Raw genomic sequence first — 18,925 nt, 5'->3', positions numbered from 1 at the left:
TCCCTGATGGGTCTGTAAAAATATGTTGGAAGAAACAATCATGCATGCACTCCACACATTTCTCTTTCATGGCTTCCTTGCCAATTTGAACAGTCCAATCAATAAGGTAATTACATTTCCCCTCTTCCATGTCTTTGATATTTTCCCATTCATGCTTTTCCTTCTCAAGAAGCAATTTATTCGGGACCTAACGACCACTCCCACCTTGTTTTCTTTCTCTTGCTTTTCATGATTACCACTCAAACCAAATTCCACGTCACAGTGCACTCACTCAGCACCGCGCTGATATCTTTCTTGGTTAATAAAGTAACCCCACCTCCTTTCCCTTTTTGCCTATTCTTTTGGATTGCTGAGTACCTGAAATACTGAGTCTCCCATCCTAGTTGGCCTCAAACTGTATCTCTGTAATAGTTGTTAGATCACAGACTCACACAGCACCGAAACAGGCTCTTCAGCCTAACTAGTGAATAATTAGTTTAGTTTAATTTAGTTTATTATAATTGTCACGTGTTTTCTGGTACAGTGAAAAGCTGTTATTTGCGTGCTATCATTCAACGACTATAGGTGATTACAATCAAGCCATCCACAGTACACAGATAAGGGGTACAACATTTAGTGCAAGATAAAGTCTGATTAAAGATAGTTCAAAGGTCTCCAATGAAACAGATGGAAGGGCAGAACCACACTCTAGCTGATGAGAGAACCATTCAATTGCCTGATAAAAGCTGGGAAGCTGTCCCTGGATCTGGAGGTATGCGTTTTCAAAGTGCAACGCTTGCCTGATGGGAGAGGAGGGAGTGACTGAGGTGAGACTGGTCCTTGATTATGCTGGCGGACTTGCAGAGGCAGTGTAAAGTATAGATGGAGTCCATGGAAGGAAGGTTTGGCTTGCTTGATGGTGTGGGCTGTGACCACAACTTCTTGTGGTCATGGATGGAGGAGTTCCCAAACCATTCTGTGATGCATCCTGATAAAATGTTCTCTATGGCGCATCTCTAGTAGTTGGTGAGGGTTGTTGGGGACATGCCGACCCTCCTAAACCTTCCAAGGAAATAGAGGTGTTGGTGTGCTTGCCTGGCCATAACATTGATGTGGCTGGTCTGGGACAAATTGCTGGTGATATTTATTCCTAGGAACCTGAAGCATTCGATCATCTTTACTTCGATGGCTTCAATGTTTTCTGAGGTGTGTGGACTGCTTCACTTCCGGATATAATTCACAAGCTCTTTTGTCTTGCTGACACTGAGGGAGAGCTTGTTGACTTAGCACCAAGTTACAAGGTTCTCAATCTCTTTCCTGTACTCTGTCTCATCGTTGTTTGATATCCGACCGACTCTGGTGGTGTCGGCTGCGAACTTGTAGATAGAGTTGGACAGGTATTTGGCTGCACAGTTGTGTGTGTGTGTGTATGAAACATAGCAGGGGGCTGAGATTGCATCCTTATGGGACACCTGTGTTGAGAATTACTGTAGACGATGATTTGTCACATATCCTCATCGATTGGTCAGTTGACCAGGAAGTCAAGGATCCAGTTACAGAGGAGGGTTATGAAAATGGTTGGGAAAATTGTATTGAAAGCAGAGCTACAGTATAGTTGATAAAAGGGCTGACCATCTAAGCTAGACTCATTTGGCCCATATCCCTCTGAAACGTTCCTATCCATGCTTCTGTCCAAATGTCTTTTCAACACTTTAGCATGCATTAATAATGTACAGTATATTATTAATGGTGCTGCACATTAATCTAACTTGTTACAAATGCTACATGCATTCAGATGAAGAGCCTTAGGCTCTGATTTGTTCAACTTTTTGCTTACTCCAGGTTTACTTTCTGTCAAACATCTTAACTTTTATTTGTGGCCCCTTCCTGTTACAGTTTGATTTATCCTTTTCTCCCTCGTTCTTGTGTGCCACTACTCTCAGTTTTTGCCCATTTAGTATACGTCTTGTCACTAGAACTTGCTTCCCTCTACTTAATTGGTAGATCAGTTTGACCTTAATTGCTGCTAATCAATATTTTGCAGTTTTGATATCCTCAGTGAATATTTTCACTGTAGCAAAACAACACTGGCATTGATTTTCAAATTTGTTTTGGGGTTAATACCTGTGAACTATCCCCTTTTCTAACAAAAAAGTTGAGTTACATTGTGTTTAACTTTATTCAGTGTGTGGGTAAGAATTCCATTCCCCACTAATTGAGGTCAATAAACCTCATCATGTTTAATGCTGATGCTCGTACCCAGACAGCATCTTGGTTGAATTACGTTTCGTTTCTTGACCTTATGATGGGGAGACAGTGCCTTGCTCCCAACTGTTGATAATGAAGAGCAGAGGGAGAATTGGAAAAATAGATTCAGATTCAGATTCAGATTCAGATTCAATTTTAATTGTCATTGTCAGTGTACAGTACAGAGACAACAAAATGCATTTAGCATCTCCCTGGAAGAGCGACATAGCAAATCCTTGTGGAAAAATAGGATCATTTCCCTGGGAGCTGGCATATAGCTAGTTGGCTGAATAGCCCCTTTCAGTGCCGTAACAAACATAGGATGCAAGGTTACGTGAGGAAAGTGATTGTGCAGTTTAACTGCAGCAGGATTTTTTGGATTTTCAGTCCATTGTTGTAGTATCTTTTTTCTATCGCCTTTTTGACTTTAGAGATACAGCGTGGGAAAAACCGTTCGGCCCATCTAGTCCGCGCCGACCAGCGATCACCCCATGCACTAGCACTATCCTGCACACTAGGGACAACTTTACACTTTTTACCAAAGTCCACATCTTTGGAATGTGGGAGGAAACCGGAGCACCTGGAGAAAACCCATGCAGTCACAGGGAGAACGTACAAAATTCTGGACAGTCAGGACCCATAGTTAGGATCGAACAGGGTCTCTAGATCTGTAAGGCAGTAACTCTACCACTGCACCATTATGCTGCCCATTTCATGAGCCGCCCAGATGAGAGACACTAGTTTCTGATATCTGGAATAATTACATTTGGGGACCTTGTATGAAAGAATGTCAAACTTTGTGCATGTGGGAGAAAGAGCACCTTTACCACTTTTAATCGGCATTCAGGCTGTGAACGATCACAGTCACTCTGAGAGACTAAGCATTGTTTTAATGTTCATGCTATGGATATGATTTGATTGAGATTCATGCTGCAAAATAGACAAGTGATTTAAGGTACAATAATTGATGAACAATGGAGTTTCAGTACAGCATTTTTTAATTGCATTATGGTAAATGTTAAGAACATTGTTTTCATAGAAGTCCTAGAAATTAGGTTAGATGTGATCTTAGAAATGCGTGTTGCTGACATTGGTTTAAGATAAAGTCTAAAATATTTATGTGAAATTCTTGTGCCCAGGAGGAGCCTGTTTATCTTAAATGGATTATTGTCAATGCCAAATTAGCAGGCAAAGTCAAGTTAGGAAGATGCTTTAAATGAATGTTCAATGCAGTGGCATGATATGCTTGTTATCTGATATTTTAGGCAGCGGTGTCAATGGGTTTCTAGGTTATCAGTTTAATGAGAGAAATGATGCAGCTTTAAATCTGTCTGCTATATTGATATTGCTGTTTACTCCAGATTGCAAATACAAATAGCACCATTGGTACATTGAATGGGCTGTGACTTCAATGCCAGGAGCATCTGATTTGAAATAAATAATTGCATGCAGTATTGTCTCATAGCATTCTCAGTATTTTGACTAAATGGGAGTGACAGAAACAAACAGCTGCACACAATGCACTGCAGGCTAATCAATACTGGTCACGAAAGATCATTTCACAATTAGCTTTATCTTGAAAATACATAGGTTCATTATTTATAATGTTAATGGAGGAGAAGGAGTGAATAAGAGACTGGTGTCGGCAGCATGCCCAAATGGCCACAGTCTGTTCTCTCGATATCTTTGTTGCAAGGAATAATACAGGGAAACTGATAATCCAACATCATTCATGTCAGACTGGCAGATTGTATTGAATATAACACCAATTAATATCCCACAGTTGTAATTCACATTTATTTTTGAAGATTGTATAGTCATATCATCACATCTCCAGTGTCTGGTAAAAGTTGAAAGAGTCGGGGAAATGGGAACCCAGACAGTTTAAATGGAGTGCAGAAATGCAGGGTCACGGTGAGTGTAAAGAGATTGTGAAAAGAGCACTCAATGAACTAGGTGCTGAACCACCAGGATTTCTGAACAATTGGACAACTGATTATTGGACTTTTGTACACTATCATATTCCAAATAGTAGCAACGCTAGCAACCAAGATCGAAGAGTTTATAAAATGTGTAGGAAGGAACTGCAGATGTTGGTTTAGACACAAAATGCTGGAGTAACTCAGCGGGACAGGTAGCATCTCTGGAGAGAAGGAATGTGTGATGTTTCGGGACAAAACTCTTCTTCTGCCTACACCAGTCTCTTATTCACTCCTTCTCCTCCATTAATATTCTAAATAATGAACCAATGTATTTTCAAGATAAACTGAAGAAGGGTCTCGGCCCAAAACGTCTCCCATTCCTTATCTCCAGAGATGCTGCCTGTCCGGCTGAGTTACTCCAGCATTTTGTGTCTATCTTCGAAGAGTTTATAGACTGTATAATCGAATAGCATTACTGTTTTATATTTCATATTAACAATGAAGGATAAAGTAATGTGGAATCTCTTCAAATGCATTAAAGCTTTAAATGAAAGTAGACATTAAAGTTAGTGACACCAACAATTCAGGCAGTAAACAGAATTCAATAGACCTGACTTAAATTAAAAAAGCCAAAAGACTCATTTTAACTTGTAATGAATCTCCTGCTTAGAGGAGATGCACGTTTTAGACTTGCGATACTTCAAATTGAATCATACACATTTGATGAAAGGTTTTCAAGGTCAGGATCTAGTCTATTGAAGATTTTTGTTTCCAGTTTCACTAACCTGGGATACAAGCTGAAATATAAACTTACATCATAGAGCTTTCAGCTACTATTAAAAATAACCTGAAGATTCGTGAACAGTTTCTTCCCAGCTGTTATCATGCAATGGAACGGACCTCTCATCAGCTGCAGTGCAGCCCTGACCTCCCATGTACTTCATGAAGACCTTAGGACTTTCTTTAATCAGACTTTATTGGATTTCAATGTTACATCTTTGCACTAAATATTGTACCCTTTATCCTTTATCTTTGCACTGCGAATGGCTTGTTTGTATTTATGTAGTCTTTTGTTTACTGGATAGCACGATAACAAAATCTTTTCGCTATACCTCGATAAACGTGACAGTAATAAACTGAAAGTAAACATTCAAAATATGCATTGTAGAAGAGATTGGAACTGGAAAGGGCCTGCGTTAAAACAATTCCTGTTTCTTAAAAGTGAGGGACGGAATATTTTAATATAAAGTGGAATATTTCTTGTAGTGTTTGTTGTGGTGAGCTGAGAAGGTGGAGGTTTTGATTGGCGGGAAATGGAGTCTCATTGATTAGTTTGCTATCCTTCGACAGTGCAACCTAGATCTTTAAAATCTTCAAAGTCACTGATTTGTGTTACCTAACTCACACAGAAGGTGAGAATCTTATTTCAGTCATTGGGGACCACTTGGGGCCACAATTGATGGGTGATAATAGAGTCAAACATAAAAATTAGAATCTCCTTTGTTACCTGACAGAAATAGCTTGTTCACCAATTAAATATGTATGTAAGAGTTGTGGATGAAGGAACTGCAGATGCCGGTTTAAACCAAAGAGAGACACAAAATGTTGGAGTAATTCAGCTGGACAGGCAGCATCTCTGGAGTGAAGGAATGGGTGATGTTTCGGGGGCAGAAGGCTCTAGACATGTATGTAAGAGTTCATTCATATCATTAAGATCTGTGTCAGTCATGCCGTAAGGATCTTCCCACAGTGTATTTTGGGATTCCAGTCTCTTTGAACGTGAGCTAGGCAGCCAAACATTGAAGTGATACTATTCACCCCCTCCACCTTTTTTTCCCTCTCTTCCCTTTGCCCCACCTGGATACGCACCCATTTCTCCCTTTCCCATATCCCGCTGCCTTCCACCTGCCTTCACATTTCACCTGTTTTTTATCACCTTCTAATCTTGTGGCTTTTGTTTTTGCTCTTGCCTTTTTCCAATGATCTGCCAATCAAAACCCCCTCTCCTCTGTATCCACCTATCACTTGCCTGGTTTTGACCCACCCCCCACCTCTATTCCAGCTTTCTCCATTCTCACTGATCATTTTGGGAATCCAAGATCAGGGCAGCTTGCACACATCGGGATATTTATAATGGCACATTTTTTTAATTGTTGTTTTTCCTCTTTGTGTATGAATTATGATCCTCCAAGTATCTTTCATCATTCAAAAAAAAAAAAAAATCTCCATTGGACTGCACCTGTGAACAGAATGCCAGACTTTGGGTGGATTGTCTTGACTAAAAATCAAATTTAAGGTCAGCCAAACCCAGGATCTGATAAATGGTGAAGAAAACTCTTGGTACATCCCTTGCCAACCCAAATTTACGGTAGATTTTACAAATGTGAGGTGTTGTACTTTGGGAGGTCAAATATCCAGTTAATGGCAAGACCCTCAATAGCATTAATATACAGAGGCACCTTTGGGTAATTTATAGTGTAGGAAGGAACTGCAGATACTGGTTTACACTGAAGATGGACACAAAATGCTGGAGTAACTTAGCAGGACAGGCAGCATCTCTGGAGAGAAGGAATAGGTGATGTTTCGGGTCGAGATCCAATTCAGAGTCAGGGCAGAGGGAGACTAGAGATATGGAAGGGTGAGGTGTGAAATCGACAGATCAAAGCAGACGATGCTCAAGGGTAATTTTATTTAGTTTAGTTCAGAGATACAGCATGGGCATAGCCCCTTCAGCCCACCAAGTCCATGCCGACCAGCGATCCCCGTACACTAGCACTATCCTGCACAACAGGGACAACGTTACAATTTTTACTGAAGCCAATTAACCTACAAACCTGTATGTCTTTGGAGTGTGGGAGGAAACCAGAGCACCGAGGAAATACCATGCGGTCACAGGGAGGACGTACAGACTCCGTGCAGATCGTACCCATAGTCACGATCGAACCCGGTTCTCTGGCTCTCTAAGGCAACCACTGGACCGCTGCGCCACTGTGCCACCATGGCCAAAGGCAAGAGATGATATAAAGACAAGACCATCAGATAGGAGATAAGAGGTGTGAAATGTAAAGCCAGGGGGAGAGATATAGTGCAATGTGAAATGTCTGTGTGAACTTGTTAGTATTTCTAAAAATATTCCCAAAAAAAGTGACAGGGATCTATTTTATGACGGTAATGTGAACATTTCAGCTTCCAGACAATCAAAAGCATCAGGGGGTCAGATACGAAAGGGCATGGTTAGAGCAGCAATCACACCTGTTCTCATCTCTTTCTCACCATTTCCTCACAGCTTGCGTGTTCACAGTTCCTTGGTTCTGTTAGGCAACGCTGCGATATTAAACTTTTGCCACCTTCTAGATTTGTTCATTTACTGTACGGTTGGCTAGCCAAGTTAATGTTGGGACAAACACTTCCTCAAGATCTTGAAGCAGTCCTCCAAATATATTAGAGGGATATGGGCCAAAGGCGGGCGAATGGGACTAACTTAGATGGAGCATTTCGGTTAGCACGGGCAAGTTGGGATGAAGAGTCTGTTTCTGTACTCTATATAATGTTTATGTGCTTGTCAGAATTTAGCCAGTTACACAGAGATGAACGGTAGAAATTGTAACTGAAATGATTTTAAAGGCTTTAAAGTGATTTTTTGTTTTCATTATATTCTAAGTGAAAAGAATGATTCTTCATATTGATTTGGACAGGTCAGATGCTGTTGAGATGGTTTTTTTACATTCCAAAGGGTACTGCAGTGACTTAATCTAGATCTTTTGTGGAGTGAATATGAACATTGATTATTGCATTGTGTTTATTTATATTTTTCAATTTTCTACTTGACTGGGGAATTGTGCTTCAGCTGCTAACAGCCCTCTGTGGATGATGCCCTTGGAAATTGAGAAACACAGCATCAAACATTTTGTTGATTTTAACGGAACTGCTGACCGGAAAATGAATCTTTAATCAAGAGCACCTCGCTGCTGTGTTTGTTAATGAACTCAAGTGAAGGTCCATCTGCCATTCATCCCTCCCATGTCCCTCATCTGTATTCAGCCATCACTTGCCAGGCTACTCGTGTTCACCCAACAATCAGCTACTACTGGCCTGTTTCTTTTATCATCGTTACTTTTTGGCATATCTTTCATTCATTGTTCTTTATCTCTCCACATCATCGTCTATATCTCTCTTTTCCCTTTTCCCTGACTAGTCTGAAGAAGTGTCTCGATCCGAAATGTCACCCATTCCTTCTCTCCAGAGATGCCTGTCCCGCTGAGTTACTCCAGCTTTTTGAGGGGGGATCTTATAGAAACTTACAAAATTCTTAAGGGGTTGGACAGGCTAGATGCAGGAAGATTGTTCCCGATATTGGGGAAGTCCAGAACAAGGGGTCACAGTTTAAGGATAAGGGGGAAATCTTTTAGGACCGAGATGAGGAAAACATTTTTCACACAGAGAGTGGTGAATCTCTGGAATTCTCTGCCACAGAAGGTAGTTGAGGCCAGTTCATTGGCTATATTTAAGAGGGAGTTAGATGTGGCCCTTGTGGCTAAAGGGATCAGGGGGTATGGAGAGAAGGCAGGTACAGGATACTGAGTTGGATGATCAGCCATGATCATATTGAATGACGGTGCAGGCTCGAAGGGCCGAATGGCCTACTCCTATTTTCTATGTTTCTATGTTATTCTGTCTATCTTCAGTTTAAACCAGCATCTGCAGTTCCATCCTACACATTTTGTCCTTCCCAACTGGATACTCTCTTTTCCAGCTTTCTTCCCCCCCCATTACAATCAGTCTGAAGAAAAGTCCCGTCCGGAAATGTTGTCTTTGCATTCCCTCCACAAGTGTTGCCTGACCTGCTGAGTTCCTCCAGCACTTTTTGTTTTGCTTGAGGTCTAGATTATGTTGGATCCACGCCACACTTCAACTGCACAATCCCCTGTGTGCCTGCCATGATGTCCAGAGACCTTTATATGCTGACAAGTGATCAGAGAGATCGAAATAGTAAAAGGCAATTCGACAAATTAAATATATATCAATATATTACTTTGTGAGTATCAGAAGCTCAGATCCAGATTGAATGGGGCACTGGGTTCCAAGCCAGTTGGCTTAGTCTGGGATGCTCGGTCGGGACAGAAATAGATCCGGCTCGAAACCTCCAAAGAAGGATCCCGGCCTATCCATGTTCTCCAGAGATGGTGTCTGAGTGCTGAGTTCTTCCAGCATTTTGTGTCTTTTTTTGTCAACCAGCATCTGCAGTTCCTTCTTGCTACAGAAATGGACTTCTGCTCCGTCTTGTGGATCTGGTGGAGAACCCTGCCGTCCATCTGACTCTATGACAGTGGTCAAGCAAACAAGTCTGCCCAGACCTTCGCATTTCCCATTCCTTAAATCAGTTCCATTAAATCCTTTGGGGTTGGAGAGTAATTTTTGGGTAGGAGCAAAATTGGAGTACTGTGAGCAAATGTGGGCCCCATATCTGAGGAAAGATGTGTTGGTTCTGGAGAGGGTCCAGAGGAGGTTTACAAGAATGATTCCAGGAATGAGTGGGTTAGCACATGATGAGCGTTGACAGCATTGGGCCTCTACTGGCTGTAGTTTAGAAGGTTGAGGGGGTCACCTCATTGAAAGGATGTTTCCACTGGTGGGAGAGTCTAGGACCAGAGGTTATAGTCTCAGAATTAAACGCCACTCTTTTAGAAAGGAGGTGGAGAGGAACTTCTTTAGTCAGAGGGTTGTTAATCTGTGGAACTCATTGCCACAGAGGGCTGTGGAGGCCGCCAGTGGATATTTTAAAGGTAAATTCTTGATTAGAACGGGTGTCAAGGGTTATGGGGAGAATGCAGAAAAATGGGATTAGGAGGCAGAGATCAGCCATGATTGAATGGCGGAGTAGACTCGATGGTCCGGATGGCCTAATTCTACTCCTATAACTTGTGAATGTGAACTTGTGAAAACGGTTTCCATCACATTTGTGCATTGTGATATGTTGGCTGATGGAAGTTATATGTGGTGGCGCCAGATGTGGCACTGTGTTCGTTTGACATTCATTTCTGTGTGTGTATAATGCCCACGAGAACACTGAAGTAGCTCTCTGTGTGAGAGTTGAGGCTTGTTCCAGTATTGCTGACTTACTGCCAAGAGTGTAAGAGTTCAATCCCCTTCCGGATTAAGTGTGTTCTTTAAATTCCATTCATTACTGATTGAACCACCAAGTTTTTCACTATACCTTGATAAACTAAACAAAACTACACAAAACTAAACCCCACTCTCATCAGCCCTTGCTGGTGATGCCCCCATCCGACCATCCACCTCCCCAACCATCTGGTCAGTCCATCAACAGTAGCAGTCTGAACATTTTGCAAATTCTTTATCTTGATTCACCTCACAATCATCTGCTTGACGACTCCCTGCTTAATCTGCTCGAGCAGCTCTCATTAAATCTTTCTGAGCCCCTTGCTTCCATCGATGATACCTCACGAAGCAGTAGCACAACATATATGTAAACATGTATAGGAAGGAACTGAAGATGCTGGTTTACACCAAAGATAAACACAAATCGCTGGAGTAACTCAGCGGGACAGGCAGCATCTCTCGAGAGAAGGAATAGGTGACAATTCGGGTCGAGACCCTTCGGTCTGAGAGTCAGGGGAGAGGAAAACGAGAGATACGGAAGGATACAGAGAGAATGAAAGGTGTGAAACGGGCAGATCAAAGCAGACGGTGATCAGGGAAATGTAGAATGGCTCATTGTTGGCTGTGGGGAACGTGACAACGAGGCATACAAACAGTAATATTAATCAGGAGGCCATTGAAACTAGTCGGAGAACTAGGGTGGGAGAGGGACGGAGAGAGAGAAGAAAAGCATGGGTTACTTGAAGTTAGAAAAATCAATATTCAGACATAGTAAGCACCATGATAAACAATAAAAAAAGTCTCAATATTGAAAAAAACCTAATAATAATAGTGCAAAGACAGAAACAATGCCCCCAATCTATGTGGTTTGGAACATGGTTGGGGGTTGTCCTGTTTAATAGCCAGGTGGTTGTTGGGAAGAATCTGCGCATGAACCTGGACCTTACTGTTTTCAGGCTCCTGTACCTTCACAAGGCCTAACACAGCTTCTCAGTGCATTACAACTTGTCATGTTTATGAATCAGAGTTTCTTGTTTGAGTTGGTGTGGGAACGAACATTCAGAGGATGCTATCTGGTTGGACTTAAAATCTCATTTCCGAGTATGGCATCCACACACCTTGGTTGGCTTGGCACTTGTTGAGCAATTTATCACATGACATCTGATGTTCAAATGAAATTGTAAGGTACTCCAGAGCAGCTGCTGTTCTATATATAGTCAAGCCATATGGCTATTGTGAACCCTGGGTTATGCCTGCTCTGACGCAAGGCAGGAAGGACTGCAGTTAAAATATTCCTGTGTGATAGATGATGGGTTAATTTGTGTGATACCGTGATACATAATGTTTGGGTCAAAGACCCATCATTTATTTATTTGCCTCTGTACTTCGCAATTTGAGATTTGTAATAGAACAATTCACATGTGGTGAAAGTGCACAATGTCAGATTTTAATAAAGGCTATTTTGATACATTTTGGTTTCACCATGTCAAAATTACATAGTCCCCCCATTTCAGGGCACCATAATGTTTGGGACACAGCAATGTCATGCAAATGAATGTAATCATGTTTAATATTTTGTTGCATATCCTTTGCATGCAATGACTACTTGAAGTCATGGACATCACCAGTTGCTGGGTGTCTTCTCTGGTGATGCTCTGCCAGGCCTGTATTGCAGCCATCTTTAGCTTATGCTTGTTTTCGGGGCTAATACTCTTCAGTTTTCTCTTCAGCAGATAAAAGGCATGCTCAATTGGGTTCAGATCGGGTGATTGACTTGGACACTCAAGAATTGACCATTTTTTAGCTTTGAAAAACTCCTTTGTTGCTTTAGCAGTATAGGGCCTGTCCCACTTGCATGCGATTGCATGCGTCTTGTGCGACCAAACATGATAGCTTGAGGCGTACGGGCTGCGCGGGGCCGGTCCCACTTCGAAGTGCAGAAGCATATGGAGTTGTGCGGGGCTGATCCCGACATTGCGCGGGGCTCCGAAAATCCCGCACTGCCCAAAAATTCCGCGCGCCAACAGCCTGTCGGCCCGCAGGCGCATTGAGGGCGTACGCAGCGTCTTGACGGCGTATGCAGTGTCTTGACGGCGTAGGCCTAACGCGTGGCATTGCGCGATGACGTCACTGCCCGGCGTGCCGTTGCGTGAAGACGTCACCGCCTGACATCCAAATAGAGTCGGCCGGCCTCCTGCCCAGTTGATTGGTGAGTATGAAGTAAATTACGTCACGCGTGAACTTAGCGCAAACTTAGTGCGTGCTTAGCACGTATTTAGCGCATACTTACTTACTTAACCAGTGGTTTGAATCTTGCAGTGTAGCCTCTGTATTTCTGTTCGTGAAGTCTTCTGCAGACAGTCGTCATTGACAAATCCACACCTGTCTGCTGAAGAGTGTTTCTGATCTGTCGGACAGGTGCTTTGTGATTTTCCTTTATTTTTGAAAGAATTCTCTGTCATCAGCTGTGGAGGTCCTCCTTGGCCTGCCAGTCCCTTTGCGATTAGTAAGCTCACCAATACTCTCTTTCTTCTTTATGATGTTCTGGTAAGCCGAAGATTTGGCTGATGTCTCTAGCAGTTGTATTCTTGTTTCTCGGTCTCATAATGGCTTCTTTAACTTTCATTGGCACAATTTTGGCCCTCATGTTGATAAACAGCAATAAAAGTTTCCAAAGGTGATAGAAATACTGGAGGAAAGACGGTGCTGAGAGCTCTCTTATACCTGCATTAAGGAGGCAATTAAACACACGTGGGCAATTACAAGCACCTGTGAAGCCATGTGTCCCAAACATGATGGTGCCCTGAAATGGGGGGATGAGTAGAGCTAATAGGACTTGATGTTTCAATCCCTGTAGTAAGTCGGCACTCTTGATATTTGCAGTGGGATTGGAGTGGTGAAAGGTAGGGTAGGTACGTCATTGGGGTCATCACCCTCCTTCTTTGACGTTTCATTGATAAGCCCACAACGTCGGCAGAGAGCTCAACGGTGATACCTGACGTCCCAGGTACACCCCCCTCAGTTCCATACTCTCCTGTCTTCATCATGCAGCCCAACTTTCATTTTAATCCAAAGCTTTTTTCTGCTGAATTTGACAATGACTTGATTGCTTGTTGGAGGGAGCGACCTCCTCACCCCCATTTTTTTCAATAGACTGGTCGTAGATGTAGAAACGAATCCACTGCATCCCATTTCTACAGGGTAAATCTTGGCCTTCCAGCCATTCTGGCAGCTTCAGTTGCCAGTTCAGAGTACTTGGCCTTTTTCCTCTCATGAGCTTCTTCAACACCATCTGCCCATGGTACTGTCAATTCCACAACGTATGCAAACTTGGGTGTTGTGGACCACAGGACCGTGTCTGGCCGGAGTGTTGTAGCCACAATGTCTGGGGGAAACATAAGCTTTTTTTCCAAGTCCACGTCCATTTTCCAATCCCGAGCAAGCTGCAGAATGCTTGCATCCTTTGATGTTATCTGGTGCTCTGGAGGTTGGCCTGCTGGTACAAATGTTGTGAAGTGGACATTTCCTGCCGATGTTTGTGGGGAAGCATTTGTAGTCGTTCGCCATTTTCTTTATTATTGAGATAATTCTTCTGTCATCAGCTGTGGAGGTCTTCCTTGGCCTGCCAGTCCCTTTAATAATAATAATAATACATTTTATTTGCGGGCGCCTTTCAAAGTCTCAAGGACACCTTACAGATAATTAACAAGAGAGAAAAAACATATAGTCGGAGTAAAATAAATAATAAGGACATCACCAATACACAAATTAAGGACAGAATTCGCTCCAAAGACAAAAAATCAAAAACACAATGTGAAGAGAGAGCAGCGGCAGCTAAAGCGCGCCAGCGTCCACTCTCCCTTCCGACAGCCATCTTGGACACAGACTAACATATTCACATTACACACAAAAAAAAATCATCCCCCCACAATGGTTACCACTGTGGGGGAAGGCACAATGTCCAGTCCCCATCCCCAGTTCTCCCAAAGTCAGGTCTATTGAGGCCTCCGCTATTGCCTCTTCGGAGGCCCGATGTTCCTGGCCGTTCTGGCCGGGTGCTGTTACCCCGGCATCGGGAGAGTCCTTTCAGCGGCTGGGCCACCTGGAACGGCCGCTTCCTAACAGGGGACCGCGGCTTCCGAAGCGGTTTGGAGCTCCCAGGCTCCCGATGTTAAAATCGGCGACCCCGCTCCGCTCCGCAGACCCGCAGCCCGGTGTTGAACTCGGCGGTCACAGCTCACCGGAGCTCCAGCGCGTCGATCCAGCGCAGCGACCCAGGCAAGGCATCGCCCGCTCCGCTCCACGATAGCGCTCCAGCGCTGTGCCGCCACCGAGGCCGAGGTGCTGGGCGATCCCCGCCAGGAAACAGCGCTCCACGCCCGCTGGTAGGCCACGAGGACGGGTCGACGGGGCAGCCCGGAGAAAAAGCTGCCTCATCGACCAGGTAGGGACCTAGAAATATTATTACCCCTACCCCCCACATTAAAAAGACTATCACTCCCACAAACAGGGCACAGGATTAACTAAAACTGCAAAAAAAAGTGAATTAAACGGACGGCTGCTGGTTAGCAGCCGTTCCCCAAGATGGCTCCTCCCCCTTTGCGATGAGTAAGCTCACCAGTGCTCTCTTTCTTCTTTATGATGTTCCAAACAGGTGATTTTGGTAACCCTAAGGTTTAGCTGATGTTTCTAACAGTTTTATTCTTGTTTCTCAGTCTCATAATGGCTTCTTTGACTTTTATTGGCGTAACTTTGGTCCTCGTTGATAAACAGCAATAAAAGTTTCCAAAGGTGATGGAAAGACTAGGTGCTGAGAGCTCTCTTATACCTGCATTAAGGAGGCAGCTAAACACACCTGAGCAATTATAAACACCTGTGAAGCCATGTGTCCAACACATTATGGTGCCCTGAAATGTGGGGGACTATGTATAAACTCAGCTGTAATTTCTACATGATGAAACCAAAATGTATAAAAATAGCCTTTATTAAAATCTGACAATGTGCACTTTAACCACATGTGATTTTTTTCTATTACAAATCACAAGATGTGTAGTACAGAGGCTAATAAATAAATGATGGATCTTTGTCCCAAACATTATGGAGGGCACTGTATTTCCGGATTCACTTGATTTGACATCAGGTTAATTATAATGAGGTATTTAAAAAGTAGTCATTGGATGCACACAAAATAGTTCAATCACATGTTTGCTATGGAACTTCTATTAAACAGCTAATTAATAATAGTTGTGTTTGCCTCCCTGTCGTATTCAATTTTTGCAACAAATGTGTTGAGTCCAAGCATTTCTGTGGTAATAAGTGAAATGGTTCCACGCAATTATGAATAGTGCATAGAAATGAGAATGACGAGCAGAAAGATCTCGCACTGATGAACATGTTATTCTCTCTTTCTTAGTTTCAACCACACTGCAAGCAGTTACCGTGGTGACAGAGATGCCCGTTACCACGGAAACATCCTTCACAAAGTTCGACATGCCATCTTCTTTGCTCATGGATGTCCCAGCTCTGGCTGACTTCAACAAGGCATGGGTGGAACTGACCGACTGGCTTACATTGCTGGATAGGGTGATCAAGTCTCAGCTTGTCACTGTGGGAGATGTCGAAGAAATCAATGACATGATCATAAAACAGAAGGTACATGCTCAAACCTTTACTCTTGCATTTCCTGTAATCATCGCACGTGTTAATGGATTGCTGTCTAATCAATAGAAAAGTAATTCAAAAGCAGACTGAACAATTTGTATGGTAATAGAGTAGAAGTGAATGCTGTTATTGTGTTAATACAGCAGTCCCTGAAGCACCAGATATGTTCAGGTCTTTATGGTACTTGACATCCAAGTCTGACTTGGATAATTGCTGGAGAGTAGCCTTATAGTGGCATTATTGGCGTGCTTCACTGGAGAAGTGTTTCAAGAACTGGCTCTGCACTTGTGTCCTAAAGTACATCACTATGAATCTGCCCTACTAGTGCTGCCAAGTGGATTTCACAGCTGCAAGGATATTAATCTGGTTAATTTTATTGATTTAATTTCTGGGTGCTTAGCCTAATGATGCCAGGGAGCATGTCTGCATTCATCTCTGATACTAATGTGTTGATGTTATTTGTAGGCATTAGAAGAAATAATCAGAGCAGCATCCTGGTTTTTAGACATTAAACCCTTTACAAGCTCCATGACTCATTTATTCTTACGCTGTCACATTTGGAGAAGTATGTGATTTAATAATAAACACAAGACAACTATATTTGTGCCAGGATCACTCATTTATCTTTCCGCATTCTTTTCCCTCAAATAGAATTTTATCACATAATATCAGTCATCCTGTGTAAATGACAATATTTTAAAAAATCCCTGCCATGGTCTTCTTCCAGTGATACAGTATTGAGGTTATTCATAGGAAGTGTGTGTTGCAGTGATAGCCATCATATAATGCTGATTACTAAATGTATTTGAATAGTTTTAGTTTTGGAGATATTGAATGAAAACAAGCCATTCGGCCTGCCAAGTCCACACTGACCATTGATCACCCATTTACACTAGTTCTGTGTTATCCCATTTTCTCATCCACTGCCTACATAAATTGGAGTCATTTTTACCAAAACTAATTACAAATATGCACGTCTTTGGGAATGCAGGAGGAAATCAGAGCACCCGGAGAAGGTGTGATGTATTTCCACTAGATTAACTGCACTTATTGTGGGTTGGATGACATTCTATGGGCTGTGAAAACTGTCCTTACCTTTTAGGTGATGGAGCTTATGGTTTAATTTTTGCAGCTATGAAATCTTTGATGCAGTGTACTTTGTAGGTAGTACATGCTGTAGCTGTGATGTGCCAATTGTAGAATGGGATGCATTGTCTTGGATGTTAACAAGCTTCCTGTATGTTCCTGGAAATGGATTGTATTGTAATGGGTGCACTTCTGACTTGGGCTTTGTGCAAGTGTAAAGATTCTGCGCAATCAGGAGTTAACTCACTCACGATACCGTTCAAGGCCTTCAATATACTCAAATAGTATTTCTGTGAATGGTCTGATTAAGTTTGTGGGTAGCAGTAATCTCTGGAGAGTTAATGGCGTGGGATTCATTGATGGTTGCATATTGTATGTTAATTGGAGCAGGTTCAACTAATTGGATCACTACAATGTCCATCGTTTCATGGCCATTACAAAATTCCCTTAAGGTGTGGTGAATCTCTCCTTTTGAGCTGCTGCTTTCATTGTGGTGCTGCTGGTCCCGAGTGGCAGGACTTAGACTCAGCAGTGTAGTCAGCATCTGAAAACAACAATTACATTGGTGTTTATGCTGGCGACTCTTCATAACCAAGAGTTCTGACAAAACTTCCCATTTCAAATGTTTTCCTCCCTATTTGACTTAACTCATTCATATTTCCAAGAAATTCAGGGCTTTTGTTCCATTTTTTTGAATATCATACGATCATCAGACAAAGGAGCAAGATTTGGCCATTCTGGCCCCTAGAGTCTGCTGATCATGGCTGATCTGTGTTTCCCTCTCAACCCCATCTTCCTGCCTTATCCCCGTAACCTTTGACACCCTTACTTGTCCTTTTTGTCTAGGCAGTGTTCACCTTAGGAAAGGATGGTTTCACAATGTGTTTCCAAAACACTGCAAAGTGCTGCTTTAATGTTTTGCTTATATATAATAGTGAAATATAATAGTGTTTGAAGCAGGGTCCCGATCCAACACATCACCCATTCCCTCTCTTCAGAGATGCTGCCTGTCCCGCTGAGTTGCTCCAGCATTTTGTGTCTATCTTCGGTGAAATAATTTAAATGAATAGGCGCGTCCTCCAAATCCTTTTGTTTTTATTTCACCCAGTTGCGAGTGGAATGATTGGTGAAGTGTATCGATCTGTGTATTGTTGCATTGTGAAGTATATCAGTTTAAAACAGCTGAGAGTTCAGCGACAATAGCCAATACAAATGATTGCTTCATCATATGAACTGAGAAGGACATTTGTCTGTACACAGAAAACTATAAGCACTCAAGAACACGTGCTTCCTCTCTGCATCATCTGCAGAAAATATATTTTATAAAATTGTTTCTACAATGAACTACAATCGCAGCAAGTCTCCTGTGGTTTTATGTGCACTGGAGACCAGAAATAAAAATATTGTTGAATGATAAACGAATTATGTTACATTGACAATAATAAGAATTTTACATTTTATTGCATGCAATTAATGGATGCCATTAAGGTGGTCAACGTGATTATTATTTTAGGAGGTTCGTTAAGGTTCACACCTAACTGCTGGGGGCAGAGCATAGGAGAGTCACTGCCCAGTGCCAACTGAAGCGGCTGTGGGGGAGGGGGGGGGGGAGAGGAGAGGAGATAGAAAGGTAAGCATGAATGCAGATGGATAAACTAGTTAGACCAAATGCAGGCTCGACGATCAATTCGCTGAACACCTCCGCTCGGTTCACCTAAACCTATGTGAACTTCCAGTTGCTGAACAATTTAACTCCCCCTCCCATTCCCACAAACACCTTTTTGTCCTGGTTCTCCTCCACTGCCAAAGTGAGGTCCAATGTAAATTGGAGGAGGAACACCTCATATTTTGCTTGGACGGCTTACAACCCAGCAGTATGAACATTGACTTCTAACAAAGCCTCAATTTTT

At 42.5% G+C, this 18,925-nt stretch overlaps 1 protein-coding gene across 12 annotated transcripts in view; it reads left to right on the top strand.

Moving 5' to 3' along the window:
• Window positions 1-18,925, top strand: part of dmd (dystrophin) — a 1,663,772-nt gene that overhangs the window by 1,263,247 nt on the left and 381,600 nt on the right. For all 12 annotated transcript variants that reach the window (XM_033033201.1, XM_033033203.1, XM_033033205.1 and 9 more), the window contains one exon: window positions 15,682-15,920. In XM_033033201.1, the coding sequence (XP_032889092.1) occupies window positions 15,682-15,920 (239 nt within the window). The remainder of the gene's footprint in view (window positions 1-15,681; window positions 15,921-18,925) is intronic.

This window comes from Amblyraja radiata, chromosome 14 (assembly GCF_010909765.2).
Source record: "Amblyraja radiata isolate CabotCenter1 chromosome 14, sAmbRad1.1.pri, whole genome shotgun sequence".
Taxonomy (NCBI): Eukaryota; Metazoa; Chordata; class Chondrichthyes; order Rajiformes; family Rajidae; genus Amblyraja; species Amblyraja radiata.
Note: the sequence above shows the minus strand (reverse complement) of the source record. Positions and strands in the feature narration are given on the sequence as shown.